Here is a 20,435-nt window from a genome sequence, read left to right as displayed (position 1 = left end):
AAAATGTATGTTCCCAGAACAGGCTACATTTTCATTTACATTCTCAGAATGTTTAAAAAGCCATCAGTTTTACCGGTCAGGAAACACATGGCTTTGTTCCCAGAACCAATGGGAAACCAAAAACGTACGTTCCCACAACTTCCAAGGAACCAAATATACTAGCTGAGTAGTGATTGAGTTTGCCCTCACTGTACCAGCATGCCATAGTACCTTCCTTATCTGTTAAATGAGGGTTCACTTTCCACAAGGGTTATTACCACTTAACTACAGTACAGAAATAAGCTTACTGCAGAGTTTAAGCAAAAGCTCTCTACCAACAAGCAACACTGCCAGAGGTACAGTAATGTGATATCAGAGAGGGTTATTAAGTTATCCAACCGTGAACACTGCGGTTTGTGGAAACAAACACAATGATGAAATAAAACAAAATGCCCCACCTATCAGTAACGAAAAGCACAAGAGAATGATGTCCTATTACTTTACTGTAGAATGGAGACGCTCCGTATCACAGTAGTTATAGATAAAATGATAAGGATGGAGAGAGGAGGGTGAATGACAAATTAACCATAACCAAGAAGCATTCACTAAGAACAGCAATGTAATTACATCACTTAGTGAGCAAGTGTGGACAACTAAACTAAACAGCTGTACACAGGGAGAGGTATACATTAATTGCCCGACAATCTATGGTCGAGATACTCCCTCTACAACTAATAAGAGCTTGACATACAGTAGTTCAGACAGACCTGCATCAGCTCACTGAGTTGCCCCTCCCCTTCCTCCATGGTCACTCCTCACTAGCTCTAGCATCGCTCCTCCATCAGAGGGCTGAGGTGGATCCTGCTCCTGATGTGAACAGTGTGACTATTCTACTGTACTGTACAGAAACTCCACACTGCAGGGCAGGATGCTGTGGGCTACCCACCGTGCCGGGTCATGAAGCACTACAACCAGTGTCACTGTACCAAGCAATGTGACTCAGCAGAATACTCACACACTCTCTCTCACACCCAGACACTCCCTTATGATTCCCAAGTTTAAAACTGCAGCCTGGTTTAAATTAAAATCTATAAACACTAATGTTTCTCCTCTTAAAAGTCTGTCCGATTCTGTTGCCTGCTGTGGGAATATCAGAGCCTTGAGCCTGCTGATCATTCCTCTGATCCTCATTCCTGAATGAGAACATTGAGCCAATGCAGCAGATTAGAATCTGGACTTTGGCTCCGGCTGCAGAACTGCCTTTCTCCCATGAGTGGCAGGCAGGCATTTCCAGGATCAGAGGGTCCACTGGCCAGAGCATCAAACAGCTGCTAAAGTGGATGGGCAAAGAGCTGATCATGACACCTCAGTTTAAGGCAAAGAGGCAGAAAAATTGGAATTATGAAAAGAGCAATGCTAGCTCAAGCCAGCTAATCTGCTCAACGCACCAGAAAAACAGCTGAGGTGGATGTGTGTGTGTGCTCCTGAATGAGGTTTTGCTGCCCTGAAAAATACTTTATACAAACAAACCCTGGAAAAAGGTAAATCTGTAACACTAAACCTGCAATGCAAACAGTTAAATGGATCTGCTTTTACCCATTTTTCACAACCAACTCAGTTCAGTCAAATAATTCTCTGAAATTACATTTCTGGCTAAGGTGGTCACTACAAAATCCATTACCTGCATCTCTGACCAACAGCCGTGTCATCCCAATTAGAGTACCCCTTCAATTAGAGGGTCAAATGCAGGTCATTGTGAAACACAATCAAGCCAGCAAACAGCACATTGTGTTACATAGGCCAATTGAGGTAGGCCTAGTCCATGTTATTACTAGGCTTGGACGATATACCATTTACCGGGGTAATTCCTTGTTTTTTGTATAAACAAAAACAACACAACAGGCCTACACCTGTCCATACACACAACAACACACAGTAACCTCCCCTTTCAATACACATATACTGCACATATCAAATTCAAACATGGTTACGTCTGTTGGGAAATGTCACACTCCTCAAGATGGTCAATGTAAGGTTTCCAGATTTGATTAAAAAACTGAATCTAATGGAATGTAACTACACTGCTCAAAAAAATTAAGGGAACACTAAAATAACACATCCTAGATCTGAATGAATAAAATAATCTTATTAAATACTTTTTTCTTTACATAGTTGAATGTGCTGACAACAAAATCACACAAAAATGATCAATGGAAATCAAATGTATCAACCCATGGAGGTCTGGATTTGGAGTCACCCTCAAAATTAAAGTGGAAAACCACACTACAGGCTGATCCAACTTTGATGTAATGTCCTTAAAACAAGTCAAAATGAGGCTCAGTAGTGTGTGGCCTCCACGTGCCTGTATGACCTCCCTACAATGCCTGGGCATGCTCCTGATGAGGTGGCGGATGGTCTCCTGAGGGATCTCCTCCCAGACCTGGACTAAAGCATCCGCCAACTCCTGGACAGTCTGTGGTGCAACGTGGCGTTGGTGGATGGAGCGAGACATGATGTCCCAGATGTGCTCAATTGGATTCAGGTCTGGGGAATGGGCGGGCCAGTCCATAGCATCAATGCCTTCCTCTTGCAGGAACTGCTGACACACTCCAGCCACATGAGGTCTAGCATTGTCTTGCTTTAGGAGGAACCCAGGGCCAACCGCACCAGCATATGGTCTCACAAGGGGTCTGAGGATCTCATCTCGGTACCTAATGGCAGTCAGGCTACCTCTGGCGAGCACATGGAGGGCTGTGCGGCCCCCCCAAAGAAATGCCACCCCACACCATGACTGACCCACCGCCAAACCGGTCATGCTGGAGGATGTTGCAGGCATCACAACGTTCTCCACGGCATCTCCAGACTCTGTCACGTCTGTCACGTGCTCAGTGTGAACCTGCTTTCATCTGTGAAGAGCACAGGGCGCCAGTGGCGAATTTGCCAATCTTGGTGTTCTCTGGCAAATGCCAAACGTCCTGCACGGTGTTGGGCTGTAAGCACAACCCCCACCTGTGGACGTCAGGCCCTCATACCACCCTCCTGGAGTCTGTTTCTGACCGTTTGAGCAGACACATGCACATTTGTGGCCTGCTGGAGGTCATTTTGCAGGGCTCTGGCAGTGCTCCTCCTGCTCCTCCTTGCACAAAGGTAGAGGTAGCAGTCCTGCTGCTGGGTTGTTGCCCTCCTACGGCCTCCTCCACGTCTCCTGATGTACTGGCCTGTCTCCTGGTAGCGCCTCCATGCTCTGGACACTACGCTGACAGACACAGCAAACCTTCTTGCCACAGCTCGCATTGATGTGCCATCCTGGATGAGCTGCACTACCTGAGCCACTTGTGTGGGTTGTAGACTCCGTCTCATGCTAGCACTAGAGTGAAAGCACCGCCAGCATTCAAAAGTGACCAAAACATCAGCCAGGAAGCATAAGAACTGAGAAGTGGTCTGTGGTCATCACCTGCAAAACCAGTCCTTTATTGGGGGGTGTCTTGCTAATTGCCTATAATTTCCACCTGTTGTCTATTCCATTTGCACAACAGCATGTGACATTTATTGTCAATCAGTGTTGCTTCCTAAGTGGACAGTTTGATTTCACAGAAGTGTGATTGACTTGGAGTTACATTGTGTTGTTTAAGTGTTCCCTTAATTTTTTTGAGCAGTGTACATAGTTCAGCCCTCCAGTTTGTTATTTACGGTGAGTATGATGCTTTCCAATCGATAGCTATACATTTTTTTGCTGCAATTAGACCTGCTACACAAATGTATTTGATATTGGTCACCAATATTTACATTTCCCAACAGACATAAATCGTGGAGACAGATGCATATAAATTCCTAGACACAATATGATAGCACAGACATTATCCCAAAATGATGTCAGTCACAAGACCAAATATAAACGCAACATGCAACAATTTCAAAGATTTTACTGAGTTACAGTTCATAAGGAAATCAGTCAATTTAAATAAAATTCATTAGGCCCTAATCTATGGATTTCACATGACTGGGAATACAGAAATGCATCTGTTGGTCACAGATACCTTTAAAAAAAAGGTTGATCAGGCTGTTGATTGTGGCCTGTAGAATGTTGTCCCACTCCTCTTCAATGACTGTGTGAAGTTGCTGGATATTGGCAGAAACTGGAACATGTTGTCGTACACGTTGATCCAGAGCATCCCAAACATGCTCAATGGATGACATGTCTGGTGAGTATGCAGGCCATGGAAGAACTGGGACATTTTCAGCTTCCAGGAATTGTGTACAGATTCTTGTGACATGGGGCCGTGCATTATCATGCTGAAACATGAGGTGATGGCAGCGGATGAATGGCACGACAATGGGCCTCAGGATCTCGTCACGGTATCTCTGGGCATTCAAATTGCCATTGATAAAATACAATTGTGTTCGTTGTCTGTAGTTTATGCCTGCCCATACCATAATCCCACCGCCACCATGGGGCACTTGATTCACAACGTTGACATCAGCAAATCTCTTGCCCATACGACGCCATATATGCAGTCTGTCATCTGCCCGGTACAGTTGAAACCAGGATTAATCCGTGAAGAGCACACTTCTCCAGCGTGGCAGTGGCAATCGAAGGTGAGCATTTGCCCACTGAAGTTGGTTACGACGCCGAACTGCAGTCAGGTCAAGACCCTGGTGAGGATGATGAGCACGCAGATGAGCTTCCCTGAGACGTTTCGGACTGTTTGTGCAGAAATTCTTTGGTTGTGCAAACCCAACTTGAGACATCTGTGGCATTGTGTATTGTTACAAAACTGCACATTTTAGTGGCCTTTTACTGTCCCCAGCACAAGGTCCACCCGTGTAATGATCATGCTGTTTAATCAGCTTCTTGATATGCCACACCTGTCAGATGGATGGATTATCTTGGAATATTTTATTTCAGCTCATGAAAGATGGGACCAACACTTTACATGTTGTGTTTATATTTTGTTACGTATAATAGGGTTCCTGTTTGTTTTTTGCATCTCCAACAGAGATATTACATTTCTGGGTGCATTGCATGCATTCTGGCACGAGTGTAGTAAATCCTATGGATTATCTTGAAATGCAAAAATGTATGATTAAGATCAAATATGAACATTTTCACATATCAGTGACCAATAGTTCTCATCAACTTCTTGAGATTTGTTTCCCATTTTTTCTTAATAGGTTCTGAGCTAGCAGGTAGAAATTCCATCAACCATTGATACAACTTGGCAATCAACTTCTTTGGTGTTGCAGCTTCTTTCAGTATTTTTTAAATGCTAGATGCTTTAGGTTCATCCAGATTCTGTTGAAGCGATTGAATAAGATTTCTTAGTTTTAAGAATTAATATAAAATTGGTCTTGGATAACCCACATTTTTTCTTGTAATTATAATACATATGTTAAGAATTCATGATGCCACTTTGGAACCAGGACCTAAAGATATTGTCATTAAATGCTGGAGGTAATGACGGGTTGTTCCAAATAGGGGTGCCTGGTGATATGGGTTTCTTCCATTTCATGAATTTATGTACATTTTCCCAATTACGAATTGAAAATCATTGGATTGTCTGTTTTAAAAAAAAGCCTTGGACCCAAAGTAGTGAATATATTTTAAAATCATAGGGTATTACATTTATGACTTCAATACTCCTCCAAGAACCAGGATAGTCTGCTGTCCATTGTTTAAGTGAATGCAGCTGTGTGGCCCAGTAATACATTTTCATATGCGGTAGTCCAAGACCTCCAGCTTTATAAGGTTAAATATTAAATTTGACTGCAGGTCTTTCCATTCCAAATAAAGTTGGAGAGTAGGCCATTTATTTTCTTAAAGAAGTTGGATGAAACCGGTAAGACTTGGAATAAATACCTCAACCTTGGTTATATACCTCATTTTGATTATATTGACCACACCTAACACAGAAATAGGGCGAGTTCTCCATCTCTAAAAATCAGATTCAATCGAATCTAGTCAAGGAGTAGTTGATTTTATAAGCCTCCTCCAAATTGCATGTTATCAATACACCCAAATATTTCATGTGTCTTTGTCCATGAATGCTGATGATTCAACCATATACAGTACGCGTCAGCAAACACAGCTAATGGAGTCACTGAAACCCTTGACAAAAAGTTTCAGTCTGTTTTGGAATGGGTGGCCAGTAATAAATTGGTCCTGAACATCTCTAAAACTAAGAGCATTGTATTTGGTACAAATCATTCCCTAAGTTCTAGATTTCAGCTGAATCTGGTAATGAATGGTGTGGCTGTTGAACAAGTTGAGGTGCCTACATTACTTGGTGTTACCATAGATTGTAAACTGTCATGGTCAAAATACATAGATACAATGGTTGTAAAGATGGGGAGAAGTCTGTCCATAATAAAGAGATGCGCTGCTTTTTTGACACCACACTCCACAAAGCAAGTCCTGCAGGCTCTAATTTTATCTGATCTTGATTATTGTCCAGTCATATGGTCAAGTGCTGCAAAGAAAGACCTAGTTAAGCTGCAGCTGGCCCAGAACAGAGCTTCAAATCTTGCTCATTATTGTAATACTATGCATACTAGTCTCTCTTGGCTAAGAGTTGAGGAAAGACTGACTGTGTCACTTTGTTTTTATAAGAAACATTAATGTGTTGGAAATTCCAAATTGTTTGCATAGGCAACTTACACACAGCACTGACACACACACACTTACCCCACCAGACGTCTTTTCACAGTCCCCAGGTCCAGAACAAATTCAAGGAAACGTACAGTATTATACAGAGCCATGAGTGCATGGAACTCCCTTCCATCTTATTTAGTGCAAGTGAACAGCAAACCTGGTTTAAAAAAATCTAATAAAGCAACACCTCACGGCACAACGCCTCTCACCCATGTGATCCACTTGTTGTGTGTATGTACTGACATGTATGTGTAACTGATAGATGCACACACGTTCATGTTTTTAAATGCATGTAAATTGTAAAGTCTTTAGTCTAATGTATATTTTGTTATGTGTCGGACCCCAGTAAGACTAGCGGTCGCCATTGGCATCAGCTAATGGGGATCCTAATAAATCAAATTTCCACTGAAATCTACTTTCCAAGCTTGAAAAGTCATAATTAGAAATGGGCATTATTTCAGTTTTCTTCCAATTCCCTTTGAATCCTGATATAGCACCATAACAGTGCATTTGAAAAGTATTCAGACTACTTTACTTTTCACATTTTGTTACAGCCCTATTCTTAAAAAGGATTAAATACCACCCCCCCCCTTTCAATCTACACACAATACCCCTTAATGACAAATGAAAAACAGGTTTAGACATTTTTGCAAATGTATTAAAAATTAACTGAAATATCACATTTACACAAGTATTCAGACCCTTTACTCAGTACTTTGTTGAAGCACCTTTGGCAGCGATTACAGCCTTGAGTCTTCTTGGGTATGACGCTACAAGCTTGGCACACCTGTACTCAGTGGTGGAAAAAGTACACAACTGTCATACTTGAGTAAAAGATACCTTAATAGAAAATGACTCAAGTGAAAATGAAAGTCACCCAGTAAAAGTCCACAAGTATTTGGTTTAAAATATACTTAAGTATCAAAAGTAAATGTAATTGCTAAAATGTACTTAAGTATCAAAAGTAAAAGTATAAATAATTTCAAATTTCTTATAATTAAGCAAACCAGACTGCACCATTTTCTTGTTTTTTAGCCAGGGGTACACTCCAACACTCAGACATAATTTACAAATGAATGATGTGTGTTTAGTGAGTATGCCAGATCAGAGGCAGTAGAGATGACCAGGGATGTTCTCTTGATAAGTACATGAATTTGACTAATTTCCTGTCCTGCTAAGCATTCAAAATGTAACAAGTACTTTTGAGTGTCAGGGAAAATGTATGGAATAAAAAGTACATTATTTTCTTTAGGAATGTAGTGAAGCAAAAGTTGTCAAAAATATAAATAGTAAAGTACAGACACCCCCAAAAAACGACTTAAGTAGTACTTTAAAGTATTTTTACTTAAGTACTTTACACCACTGCCTGTACTTGGGGAGTTTCTCCCATTCTTCTCTCCAGATCCTCTCAAGTTCTGTGAGGTTGGATGGGGAGCGTCGCTGCACAGCTATTTTCAGGTCTCTCCAGAGATGTTTGATCGGGTTCAAGTCTGGGCTACTCAAGGACATTCAGAGACTTGTCCTGAAGCCACTCCTGCGTTGTCTTGGCTGTGTGCGTAGGGTCATTGTCCTGTTGGAAGGTGAACCGTCGTCCCAGTCGGAGGTCCTGAGTGCTTTGGAGCAGGTTTTCATCAAGGATCTCTCTGTACTTTGCTCCGTTCATCTTTCCCTCGAACCTGACTAGTCTCCCAGTCCCTGCCGATTAAAAAACATCCCCACAGCATTATGCTACCACCACCATGCTTCACCATAGGGATGATGCCAGGTTTCCTCCTGACGTGACGCTTGGCATTCAGGCCAAAGAGTTCAATCTTGGTTTCTTCAGACCAGAGAATCTTGTGTCTCATGGTCTGAGAGTCCTTTAGGTGCTTTTTGGCAAACTCCAAGTGGGCTGTCATATGCCTTTTACTGAAGTGTGACTTCCATCTGGTCACTCTACCATAAAGGCCTGATTGGTGGAGGGCTGCAGAGATGGTTGTCCTTCTGGAAGATTTTCCAATCTCCACAGAGGAACTCTTTGTCCCCGCACTGACCAAGGCCCTTCTCCCCCGATTGCTCAGTTTGGCCGGGCGGCCAGCTCTATGAAGAGTCTTGGTGGCTCCAAACTTCTTCCATTTAAGAATGATGGAGGCCACTGTGTTCTTGGGGACCTTCAATGCTGCAGAAAGGGTCTGAATACTTATGTAAATAAGGTATCCGTTTTTGATTTTTATTAATTAGCAAAACATTCTAAAAACCTGTTTTTACTGTCATTTTGGGGTATTGTGAGTAGATTGAGGATTTTATACTTCTTTAATCCATTTTAGAATAAGGCTATAACGTAACAAAATGTGGAAAAGTGGAAGGGGTCTGAATACTTTCCAAATGCACTGTATGTGTCCAACAGTTGCAAAAGAAATGACTGAATGTTCTGGTTCAGATAAATACAGTAAAATGTAATCTGCATACAATGATATCACATGGTGTTTTCCACCAATCTCTATTCCCCAGATTGAGTCATGGGTTCTGATTATTGATGCTAGGGGTTCCGTGGCTAAAACAAATAAATAACTGGAATGAGGGCATCCCGGTCTTGTCCCTCTTGATAACTTAAATGTATCAGAGATTTGTCAATGTGTTCTTATAGCTGCTTTGGGGGATTTATGCAATAGCTCAATCCAGGAAATAAAGACCAGGCCAAAACCAAAACTTTTTTAAGACAGGGTGGAATGGGTATATTTGGGGGCTATCGAACACTTTTTCAGCATCCAATGATAGTGCCACTTTTGGAACGTTCATGTTCCTGGTATGATTAATTATATTTAAAAATGTGCAGATATTGTCTGAAGACATCCTATTCCTTATGAACCCTGTTTGATCTAAGTCAACTCAACTTTTGTATGACTATTTCTATGCGAAAAAGCCAATACCTTCCAATGATATTATAATCCTCATTCAGAAGTGATATTGGGCGGAAGGATCCGCATTACAATGGATCCTTACTTTTCTTTTTAAGTAGGGTGATTGTAGCCAAACAGTGATTGGGGAAGATCAGTTTTCTCTATAGCTATTGTGAGCATAAGTAACATAGGCTTTAGTAATTTGGGACGAAAGGGTCTACAATTCTACTGGGAATCCATCATTACCAGGAGATTTCCCATTTTGTAGACTATTAAATGGCCTCCACCAGCTCACCTAGGGAAACGTTTCTATCCATATACATTTTCTCTGGTTCACTTATAAATTGGGAAATTGGCCTTAAGGAAATTGTCTATCTTTCTTTGAACTTTTGTTTTCAGTTTGATACAGTTTGTATCAATCTGTATCAAGCCTAGCTTGGGGGACTCCAAGATAGGCTGAAAGGACAGGCTACAAGGGGTCCTCTTCCTAGTATCCTAATGGCTAATGTCCAATCGCTGGAAAATAAACTTTGTGAACTCAGAGCAAGGATTCAATTGCAGAGGGACATCAGGGAAAGTTGTGTCTTTGTTTTTGCTGAGACGTGGCTTACTCGACTCTGCTATTCAACCAGACGGCTTCTCCATATTCCGAATGGATCGAACGGTGGCTTCTGGTAAAAGTAGGGGGAGGTGTATGTTTCCTCAAACAATTTCTTGTGTACCGAAATTGAAAACATCGCAAGCTTCTGTTCACACGACCTGGAGTTTCTGATGCTAAAATGCCAACCCCACTATATGCTGAGGGAATTCACATGTGTTATTAACATAGCTGTGTACATACCGCCACAAGCAAAGACCAAAGCGGCACTCGGCAAACTGTATAAGATCATTAGCCTGCAAGAATACACTCACCTGGATGCAGTCTTTGTCGCGGGTGACTTTAACCAAACCCAAAATATAACCAACAGGTATCCTGCCCCACAAGAGGATCCAGTGTGCTTGACCATGTATACAGAAACATCTGTGACGCGTACAAAGCCATCCCCTGCCCCCCCATCAGATCACATCTCACTGTTCCTGCTCCCCGCCTACAAGCAGCAACTCAAGAATGAGCCACCTATACAGAGAATAGTGAGGTGCTGGACAGAGAAGGCAGACTCAATGCTTCAGGATTGTTGAGAATACTGATTGGAATATGTTCAAAGACTATTCCAATCAGTATACATCATCAGTCACAAGCTTCATTAGGAAATGTGTTGATGTTCTACTCATAATAAAAATCCAGACATAAAATGCAAAACACAGCATCATATGATGCAAAAATGTATCATATGGGGAGGATTTCTGTATTTTGAAAGCAAAAAATGTTGGGACTATGTCAACAATGGACTAATGAAACAAATACCAAAATATAGTTTTTGGGTGGAATTGTCCTTTAAGAGACCCAGCCTGGATGAGGGGGATGGGACACAATCTGCTGCTCCCCACCTCTTTGAAAGTGGGGGTGGAGGGGGTCTTTCTCCTTATTAACCACACACACAGGCTGCTGAGAGGACTGTTTTCTGGCCAATGTAGAATCATCGCTCTCAGCCCCTTACTGAAGGCTGAGTGATCCATAACGTGACTGGGGTGATGACTGCACACACTGGCCTTGTTTAACAAACTGAACACCTGTTCCTGTCTGCATTGTACATGCTCAGTAGGCCCACTGAGGAGCACTGTCACTGTGTATATGCCTTGCTTGTGGAGTAGACTATGCCATTGATATTTGTGGCCAGTCTGGCAGTTTAAGTAGCTCTTGTTTTGTAGGCTACAAATGAAGCTCATTCATGCTACTATACAAACTAGAGGCTAATCATATAAACATCTAGGCATACCGTCTGAGACCACAATAAGAAACCAGGGATCTACAACCTCATCATAACACATTTCCCTTGAGAGATTTCTGTTCCCAGTCAGTAACCTCGTTTCCATCCACAGTTTATGCGAGCAAAGTCCAACCGTATAATGTTTTAAAAATGGAAACAGGAGGTTTCGGTACAATTTTATAAATACTGACAGATAATTTGTTCGTTCGACATGGTGGGATCTTTGTGTCAGTAAAATTAATCATTCAAGGAATGGTGGTGGAAACGCCTTTATGGGCAAATATTGATATAATAACCATCATATCGAAGTAATTTTGGAGTCATGCGATGATATGGTGTGGTCCTCCCACTACAATTTAGGAAACCATGCAGTTTATTAGGCTACAGATTAAATAACAGGGTGGTGAAAGTGCACGGTGATCTTGATGCTCCTTTCCAATAAATATTGAGGGTCTTATTCTGGTGACATGATGATCGACGCGCGACAAATACAAATATTCTCGTTTTTATCCATAATAATGTCATCATGTAGACTAGCCTACCCTCACTGTACATGCTCTCATCATGTAGACTAGCCTACCCTCACTGTACATGCCCTCATCATGTAGACTAGCCTACCCTCACTGTACATGCCCTCATCATGTAGACTAGCCTACCCTCACTGTACATGCCCTCATCATGTAGACTAGCCTACCCTCACTGTACATGCCCTCATCATGTAGACTAGCCTACCCTCACTGTACATGCCCTCATGTAGACTAGCCTACCCTCACTGTACATGCCCTCATCATGTAGACTAGCCTACCCTCACTGTACATGCCCTCATCATGTAGACTAGCCTACCCTCACTGTACATGCCCTCATGTAGACTAGCCTACCCTCACTGTACATGCCCTCATCATGTAGACTAGCCTACCCTTACTGTACATGCCCTCATCATGTAGACTAGCCTACCCTTACTGTACATGCCCTCATCATGTAGACTAGCCTACCCTCACTGTACATGCCCTCATCATGTAGACTAGCCTACCCTCACTGTACATGCTCTCATCATGTAGACTAGCCTAGCCTCACTGTACATGCTCTCATCATGTAGACTAGCCTACCCTCACTGTACATGCCCTCATCATGTAGACTAGCCTACCCTCACTGTACATGCCCTCATCATGTAGACTAGCCTAGCCTCACTGTACATGCTCTCATCATGTAGACTAGCCTACCCTTACTGTACATGCCCTCATCATGTAGACTAGCCTAGCCTCACTGTACATGCTCTCATCATGTAGACTAGCCTAGCCTCACTGTACATGCGAACTGCTGGCTAGAGCGTACGTGCCAAAACCAGAGTAGGCTATTTAACGCAAAAGTTGTGACAAAACGATTGGTAGAGTTCAAAATGCGATGGAAACACACTGAACTTTAGATTTTTAATTCAAGCGAAAAAGTACATGTGTGCACTACCTCATCATGCACAGCCTTTTATCCACAACAAGTCAATTTGATGGATACACATCTCTGGTATTGTTTTTATGCAGATTTTAGAATATTCGTATGAAAATCTGTCCTTAATTGGATGGAAACCTAGCTAGTGATGTCTAAATAAAATCTGCCAGACATTAACAGATATGATCTATCAAATTAAGAAAAACATTTTGAAAAGGGCATTGGCATACAATCTCATTAACGGTAGGAATAAACACAACCCACATGGAATATACTTACGAGAATTAATCATAACCCATGTAACAGGCAGACAGATGAATGACATGGATGAAGCCAATTAGAGGCACTGAGTGCAAAGGTGGTAAAACCCACAAATCACAGGCTTCTCCCTGGGCTCCTGGGCTGTCAGACTGCACCTCTGTGAGTGGAGCAGAGTCCCACAGTTCAGTAACAGACCAGGCCCCAGTTAGAGGCCTCAACAAGTCTGAGGCAGAGGGTCAGTCCTATACAGACAGCATAGCCCTGGGCAGCAGGGAGTCCTGGGACCTATGAGAGGGTAAGGTCAGTATAATTCCTAAGGAAAATGCGAGGTAGATACATGACACTGTTGGTACATATCTATGGGAAAAAATGAACTCTTTGATGTGAGAGCTAGTTTGAGTAAAAATAGGGCATTTAGCAGAAAAACACATTTCTGGTTTGTAGGCATATAATATAGTGTTGTTGCTCCCCTCTGTCAGTAATCATGCTAACTGTGAGTAGGGTTGTGTGGGAAGGAGTCCCTGAGGACCCTTGCTGAATGGCATGAAACTTAACAGCAGGCGTTCTACTGCTAAAAATGATCCCACAGGGAGACTAATCCAAACAAAGCAATAAGCACAGATATGGTATTAGCTATACCAAGAAGAGCATAGCAGAAAGTTTCACAACCAAAACACAGCCATATCAATAAGATGTTTGTGAAAAAGATTTAGGTTCGTTTTGGGGGGAATATTTCTGCTCACATGGCTGAGTAATGCTCTTTGAAAATATGACTGGAGGAGATGAGTCACAGTAATATATATCAGAATCTCACATCTGATGCAATCGACACGCACTCCCTCCCTCTCTCTCTCACGTGCGCGCCTGTCTACACACGCACCTGCTCTCGCTCTCTCTAAATGAACAGAGGGGCTAATAATGCCTGCTTATTGCTAATCAGAGGGTGTTAGCCTCTTGTGAAATATTTTAATATCGATTTCTTCCCAGATCACATTACCGCTCAGGGCCTAGGCCAGGACTCAGGTGCAAGATGGACTCTCCCTAGGCTACACCCCTCCCTGTTTTTGCATGACACGGATTGGCTGATCTCTAGATCATGATGTGCAGTTGTTGCCCAATTGATTTTAGCTGTCCAGTCACATGTGGTGCTGAAAATACAGAAAGCATGTAAACCCAGAAGCATGAATGGGGACTGTCTGTCTCGTGCTTCCAATGTGCTAGCTCACTTGTCATTTCCTGCCTACACAAAATACAGACAAACTCAGAAACATGAGGCAGGCAGACTCCCCCTTCCTTGTCGCCAACACAGGCTACAGATCCTACACAACCAGGCCAGATGCAACATGCTGGGATAGGGCGAGATATCAACTTTCAATCTCAGCCAACAGTCTGATCAAATATTCATGCCTCTGTTGCTTGGACATGACAATGGCAACATTCATCATCTGCTCCTTCTCCATCAGAGACCTGGTTTGTGACATTTAATTGGCAAAACAATGGATAAGGTACTGCAGATACCATAGTCATTCAACCTTACATTTCAACACTCTGAATGAGCTCTCAGCTCCTCTATTAAGACATTCAATATTGTTTGCCAATGATATCAACAAGAGCTCTCGCCATTTTGAATGATTGGGAAGGTCAGTACAGGTAATTTTCTATGTGAGATTATGCATATAGGCTACTGCCTACTGGCATCCAAAATACAATCTAACTGGTTGAAACAGAAGCAGATAATGTTTCATTCAACATAAAGTCAAAAACCAATTATAGCTGGCATTTCAAAGGACAATTTCCTTAAAAACTATGAATCCCACAAATGTCTAGCAGACTAACTGTTTGCTGCAGGCTACCCTGAGCATAATGGACCAACTGTAAATTATGAGCTTCAAATTAGTCAAAATAATAAAATAGCTTGAGTTTAGGCTAAAGTGAAGAAGCTCATATACTGCATTGTGCTCAATAGCACTGACAATAGAAACAAAACAGCTTTTGAACATTGATTCAACAGGTTCAACTGCTTACATTATGCAGAATTTACATAATTTAACGCAGCATGGGTATTCTTAGGTATCTTGACTTGGCTTTGAGATATCATCTTTATTTGCTGGATTAGACATGGATACACTCCCCTGTAAAAGACCAATGAGTTGGCGTATCACATGTAGTAGAAACAATGGACCATGAATGATGCCTACCATGGACAGACTACAGACAAATCCCTACAGTTTATATTTCTTTGAGTAAGGAAGAACACTGCACACTCCAGCTATAGTCCATTCATTCTGTAAACCACTGTGCCAGGTGTGACTGCAAGCATCAAATAATTTCCAAGGCATATATATAGCTAGCTAGCTAGATATAACCCACATTTATCAGACATCTTAGAAGAACCAGCTGATGTTACCGATGCTGGTTTTATTCAGAAGGCTATGGGCATTCAACCTAAATATATCCAAAGTGAGCAGAGTGACAAACTGTGTAGGCAGTCCATGGGCAATAACCAACAACACAATGCATCCGGCGGTGTAGTATGGTGTGTTTGTCAGGTTGTAAATCCCTGCCACGTACCTTGTGTCGCACTCACCGACGGATCGCTGCACAATAACCAATACTGATCTAACGAACACGCAACGTCACTAAATATATTCTTTATGCTTTAAGATAAGAGAGCAGTCTGCGGTGACAGGCCGAGTCACTACATCAAGTTACTCGAATGAACCAATAGCCTACATATTGATTGAGGTCTCCAACATCAATTCTCCAATGCTTCACATCAAACCTTTTAGGGCAACGTGGATACTCCTGGCTTGGATGAAGAGACGGGTTGTTCGCCTTCCGGTGTGATTCCCGTTGTTTTTATAGCTGTTCACTTAACTAACGTAGTGGCTGTTCACTGCAGTAGGGTACTATCAAAACAGTAAATCCGCCCACTTAAAAAAAAAGATGTATAACTTCAAAATCAGCCACCGCTAACCTCATAATTAGCGTGCACATTTTCCCATATTTAATCATATGAATAAGCATACATTGGATACAATTCCTAATGAATATGTGGCTCACCTCTCAAATGGTCCTTATCGCTGGCGTCCGGTCGGGATGAGGATGCTTATTTTTTCATCAGTCACAAGAAACAAGAGGAGAAACTCCCTGCTCAGGGGCCGTCTGTAAATAAGACACCTGCCCAAAATAATGGAACGAACGTGTTTCAGTATAGACCAGCTTTTATTGTTTTGACTGCATTTTTACATGAAGGAATATTATTCAATATTATAGGCTATGACGGTCCACTTTTTTCACAACTTAATGAAATTGTGGAATGGCGGGTCCATCATTAGCCTACACACCTTTTAATGTGTTAATATGACATAACATTGGCCAGTATATAAGAACTCGGTTTTAATAATAGGAATTGAGCAATATCCTATTCGTAGTCTACTGCCTGTCTACTCTGTATGTTTGGAAAGTTAACGTTTTACAAGTGTAGATGCATCTAATCATGCTTAGACCACTGCCACACTCGGAGTCGGAGGTTGAATAGTCATTGAAGAAGCATCATCGCCACCTGCTGGATAATTATTTTTGTGACAGACCTGCGCTGGAAGTGACTTGCGCAGACAAAATAATGTGTAGCCTAGTAGGCTAAAGACATCCAGTAAAATATTGTCAAAGATTACATTGACAGAAACATCATGCGGCAATTACTTATGCCGAGAACAGAGAGCAGATCATATAATCTCATGGCCATTTAAACGCGGTATTGCCAACAAAATGGTTCAACAGCATATGACAGCGTAAGGTTGTCCTCATAGAGATAGATAGAGGACTCATTTTTATATATGTGCTTCTATAGCGTCTCTGACAACATGGGCAGTGCCATTGATGCTTCAACCTATAGGAATCCCCACCCAGTTGACTACTTTGACGACTGTTAAATGGCGGAAGCATGGTGGAAGCCCTCAATGGCGCTGCCCATGCTAAAATAGAATTTGGGCAACTAGAGGCCTCTATCATTCTCTATGGTTGTCATCTATCCTTATGACCGCATCCACGCCAACAGACGGTGCTAGATAATCCAGCAACATCGCAGAATGAACGAGCAAGCTCATTAAGTATCGTCTTGACAGCACAAGAGCTCTTCGTTTTTTGAATGAGTTATCTATTGCCATTGCCTGCGCACATGAGGATTGCGCTTAGGTGCTGAAAGGACAGCTCCTCGGAATCAACAGAGCCGACGACAGGTACAGTATGTCTCAGTAGGCCGGTAGCTCGTGCTTGGAAGGGAAAGGTGTTGTTGAATCCTCTGTAGCCTACATTCATGTTACCTCGATTGTTCAGGTAACATAGCCTACGGACACAACTAAGCTGCAATTTGTGTTTTCCATCTCTCCAAATAACCATGGACCTTGTAGCCTATTCAATGGTTCTATAAGCACATAGGGGAAATAACTCGCATAAAGTCCTTTCACATTATTTTAATGTGCCTTGCAAATATAGCCTAGGCTACTGTACTGAACCACCGATTCTGCCAAACACTGAAAAAATATCACAGTATCTTCCATGTTTAGGCTAATTAAAGACGGTAACCTTGTGATTTCACATCAGTGTCATTAAGGAATTCTAACCATTCACAGTGACAGCAGCAAGCAACCTTTGTCTTTTTTTCTATATGGAGCATCAGTCACAATATCTCTCATGTCCGACAGCACATGTGAACTAGGCTATCCCCTTCGTTATCTTTGATTTCATTGGTCAAAATATAAGCACACAATAGGCTACAGGGGGTGGATGCCACAATTGTGAACTGGGTTTCTGTAGTTTTTCTATAGAGAACAAGATCTTGTTGGTGGTATCATCTGTTTTTAGAGATTTGCAGATCCAGATTAGCTAATTTAGGAGTGCCAGCTGTTAATTTCGGCAAGATGTCTATGTAATTCTGTTTAATCCAAATCCTACTTTTTAATCTTATTTGTGTCATTGAGCCTCCATAATAATCGATGTCATAGGCTACATATATGGGCTACTTTTATGCATAGAGCTCCCTACAAAGGCAAAGTGCAGTAACTACGTAAAAAATGTAACAGCAAAATCTAACTTCAAAGTATTTTTCTGTCTAGACAGAAAGCAATTTCTGGTACTTCATAATATAATCTGATTGGCTGATTGTTATTGTGTCAGGAAACTAAATACCACATTAATCAGATAATTAACCTTGTCATTACAACAGATCAAATATTTTATTTTACAAAATTCGTAGTTACTGCACTTTGCTTATAGGCCTATCCGCAGAGGAGCTGTCCTTTCAGCACCACTGTCGCCTTGTGTACACCTACCCAGTTACACAATACTGTAGTAATGTTATAAGTAGCCTAACGCTCGTCTCCATTTTATCACAGGAATGATAATCAGGATGTTTAAATTAAGACTCCTCAACGCTGTCGCCCCAGCATACTTTTTCTCAGCCACAGCGGTAACCTTCATTTTTCACTTCTGCTTTTTCATCCCAACGATTTTTCAAAGCCCGGGCATCTCACTGAGGGCGTCAACTGTGATTCACACGGCCGTTTTCCTATACCTGATGCTGAACGCTTTAGGTAACTATGTCATGACTATAAAGTACCCAGCTGAGAGCGCAAATGAGACCGTGGTTCCTGCATGTTCGGCAGATTGCTCGGATAAAATAGACGCCCACTACCTCCTAAACGGTCGCCACTTCTGCAAACTCTGTAAGAAAGTCATACTCAGGAGGGACCACCACTGTTTTTTCACTGGAAACTGCATTGGCAACAAAAACATGCGATACTTCATCATGTTCTGCATCTACACGTCATGCACTTGTTTGTACTCCTTGGTTCTTGGTGTGGCCTTTCTAACTGTGGAATACAACATCTCCTTTGAGAACCCATTGACTTTCCTAACCCTTCTGCCCCTCTCCACTGGTTACCTCTTCCTAGGTGAGTTTCACATATTGAACTTGAAAGTTTATGGTAAGGATATTCAGTTAATGAACTTACCAAGTGCTCTTCTTTCTCCTCCCTATCTTCCCATCAGGAGTTATCTCAGGTCTGCAGTTTTTCCTAGTGCTGATGCTGTATGTGTGGCTGGGCATCGGCCTGGTGTGTGCAGGGTTCTGCTGTCAGCAGGTGCTGCTGGTAGCGCGGGGGCAGACCTACTGCCAGATGAAGCGAGGCCAGCTGGTGGAGAGCCGCAGCTCCTGGAAGGACAACCTGAGTGATGTGTTTGGCTCCCGCTGGGCGGTGGGGCTCTTCCTACCAGTACAGACAGTGGAGGCCTTTTCAGGAGACGTCGCTGCCCACCACCATAAACATGACTGAGGTTCACCAGGGTAGAGACAGCCTGGACATCATTCACATGAACTACCCCCAGTGGTTCACATAGGGAAGATCTCAATTGCATACTCTCAAAACCCATTGGATGAGAAAGCCAGAGGTCCCGCCCCTCTGACCTTCTCCTTCAATGCAATTGAGATATTCCCATTGACTCATCATCATCATGCTTCTTTGTTGGGCTTGTCCAGAGGAAAATTTGCCAATGTACAGTACCAGCCAAAAGTTTGGACACACCTACTCATTCCAGGGTTTTTCTTTATTTATTGTTTTACTATTTTCTACATTGTAGAATAATAGTGAAGACATCAAAACTATGAAATAACACATATGGAATCATGTAGTAACCAGAAAGTGTTATACAAGTCAAAATATATTTTATATTTGAGATTCTTCAAATAGTCACCCTCTGCCTTGATGACAGCTTTGCACACTCTTGGCATTCTCTCAACCAGCTTCACCTGGAATGCTTTTCCAACAGTCTTGACGGAGTTCCCACATATGCTGAGCACTTGTTGGCTGCTTTTGCTTCACTCTGCGGTCCGACTCATCCCAAACCATCTCAATTGGGTGGATGTCGGGGGATTGTGGATGCCAGGTCATCTGATGCAGCACTCCATCACTCTCCTTCTTGGTAAAATAGCTCTTACACAGCCTGGAGGTGTGTCGGGTCATTGTCCTGTTGAAAAACAAATGATAGTCCCACTAAGCCCAAACCAGATGGGATGGCGTATCACTGCAGAATGCTGTGGTAGCCATGCTGGTTAAGTGTGCCTTGAATTCGAAATAAATCACAAACACAGTGTCACCAGCAAAGCACGCCCACACCATAACACCTCCTCCTCCATGCTTTATGGTGGGAAATACACATGCAGAGATCATCTGTTCACCCACACTGCGTCTCACAAAAGACAAATGGCGGTTGGAACCAAAAATCTCCAATTTGGACTCCAGACCAAAGGACAAGTTTCCACCGGTCTAATGTCCATTGCTCGTGTTTCTTGACCCA

At 42.3% G+C, this 20,435-nt stretch overlaps 2 protein-coding genes across 4 annotated transcripts in view; one reads left to right on the top strand and one right to left on the bottom strand.

Annotated features, from left to right (window-relative positions):
• tmem63c (transmembrane protein 63C) overlaps nucleotides 1–16,221 on the bottom strand; it is a 46,333-nt gene extending 30,112 nt beyond the window's left edge. The window contains exon 1 of one of the 2 annotated variants that reach the window (XM_041855115.2): nucleotides 16,143–16,221. The gene's annotated coding sequence lies outside the window, so the exon portion shown is untranslated. Of the gene's footprint in view, nucleotides 1–15,650; nucleotides 15,842–16,142 lie in introns of those variants that run through there. The other variant, XM_041855116.2, reaches the window with a different exon arrangement.
• Nucleotides 16,222–17,134: 913 nt separating this feature from the next.
• Nucleotides 17,135–19,702, top strand: zdhhc22 (zinc finger DHHC-type palmitoyltransferase 22). 2 transcript variants are annotated; one of them, XM_041854286.1, is made up of 3 exons: nucleotides 17,135–17,320; nucleotides 18,476–19,033; nucleotides 19,131–19,702. In XM_041854286.1, the coding sequence occupies exons 2-3, from the start codon at nucleotides 18,478–18,480 to the stop codon at nucleotides 19,412–19,414; spliced, it is 840 nt and encodes a 279-aa protein (XP_041710220.1). In that variant the 5' UTR covers nucleotides 17,135–17,320; nucleotides 18,476–18,477; the 3' UTR covers nucleotides 19,415–19,702. The 2 variants fall into 2 exon arrangements, with proteins under 2 accessions (XP_041710220.1, XP_041710221.1); XM_041854287.1 differs by lacking the exon at nucleotides 17,135–17,320 and having other exon boundaries at nucleotides 18,404–19,033.
• The last annotated feature ends 733 nt before the right edge of the window (nucleotides 19,703–20,435 follow it).

Source organism: Coregonus clupeaformis, chromosome 29 (assembly GCF_020615455.1).
Source record: "Coregonus clupeaformis isolate EN_2021a chromosome 29, ASM2061545v1, whole genome shotgun sequence".
NCBI classification, from domain to species: domain Eukaryota; kingdom Metazoa; phylum Chordata; class Actinopteri; order Salmoniformes; family Salmonidae; genus Coregonus; species Coregonus clupeaformis.
This window is presented reverse-complemented; position numbering and strand designations above follow the sequence as displayed.

Coding starts and splice junctions, on each gene's coding strand:
- zdhhc22 (XM_041854286.1), top strand. CDS start 18,478: ATGATAATCAGGATGTTTAAATTAAGACTCCTCAACGCTGTCGCCCCA. Junction 19,034..19,130: donor CACTGGTTACCTCTTCCTAG/GTGAGTTTCACA, acceptor TCTTCCCATCAG/GAGTTATCTCAGGTCTGCAG.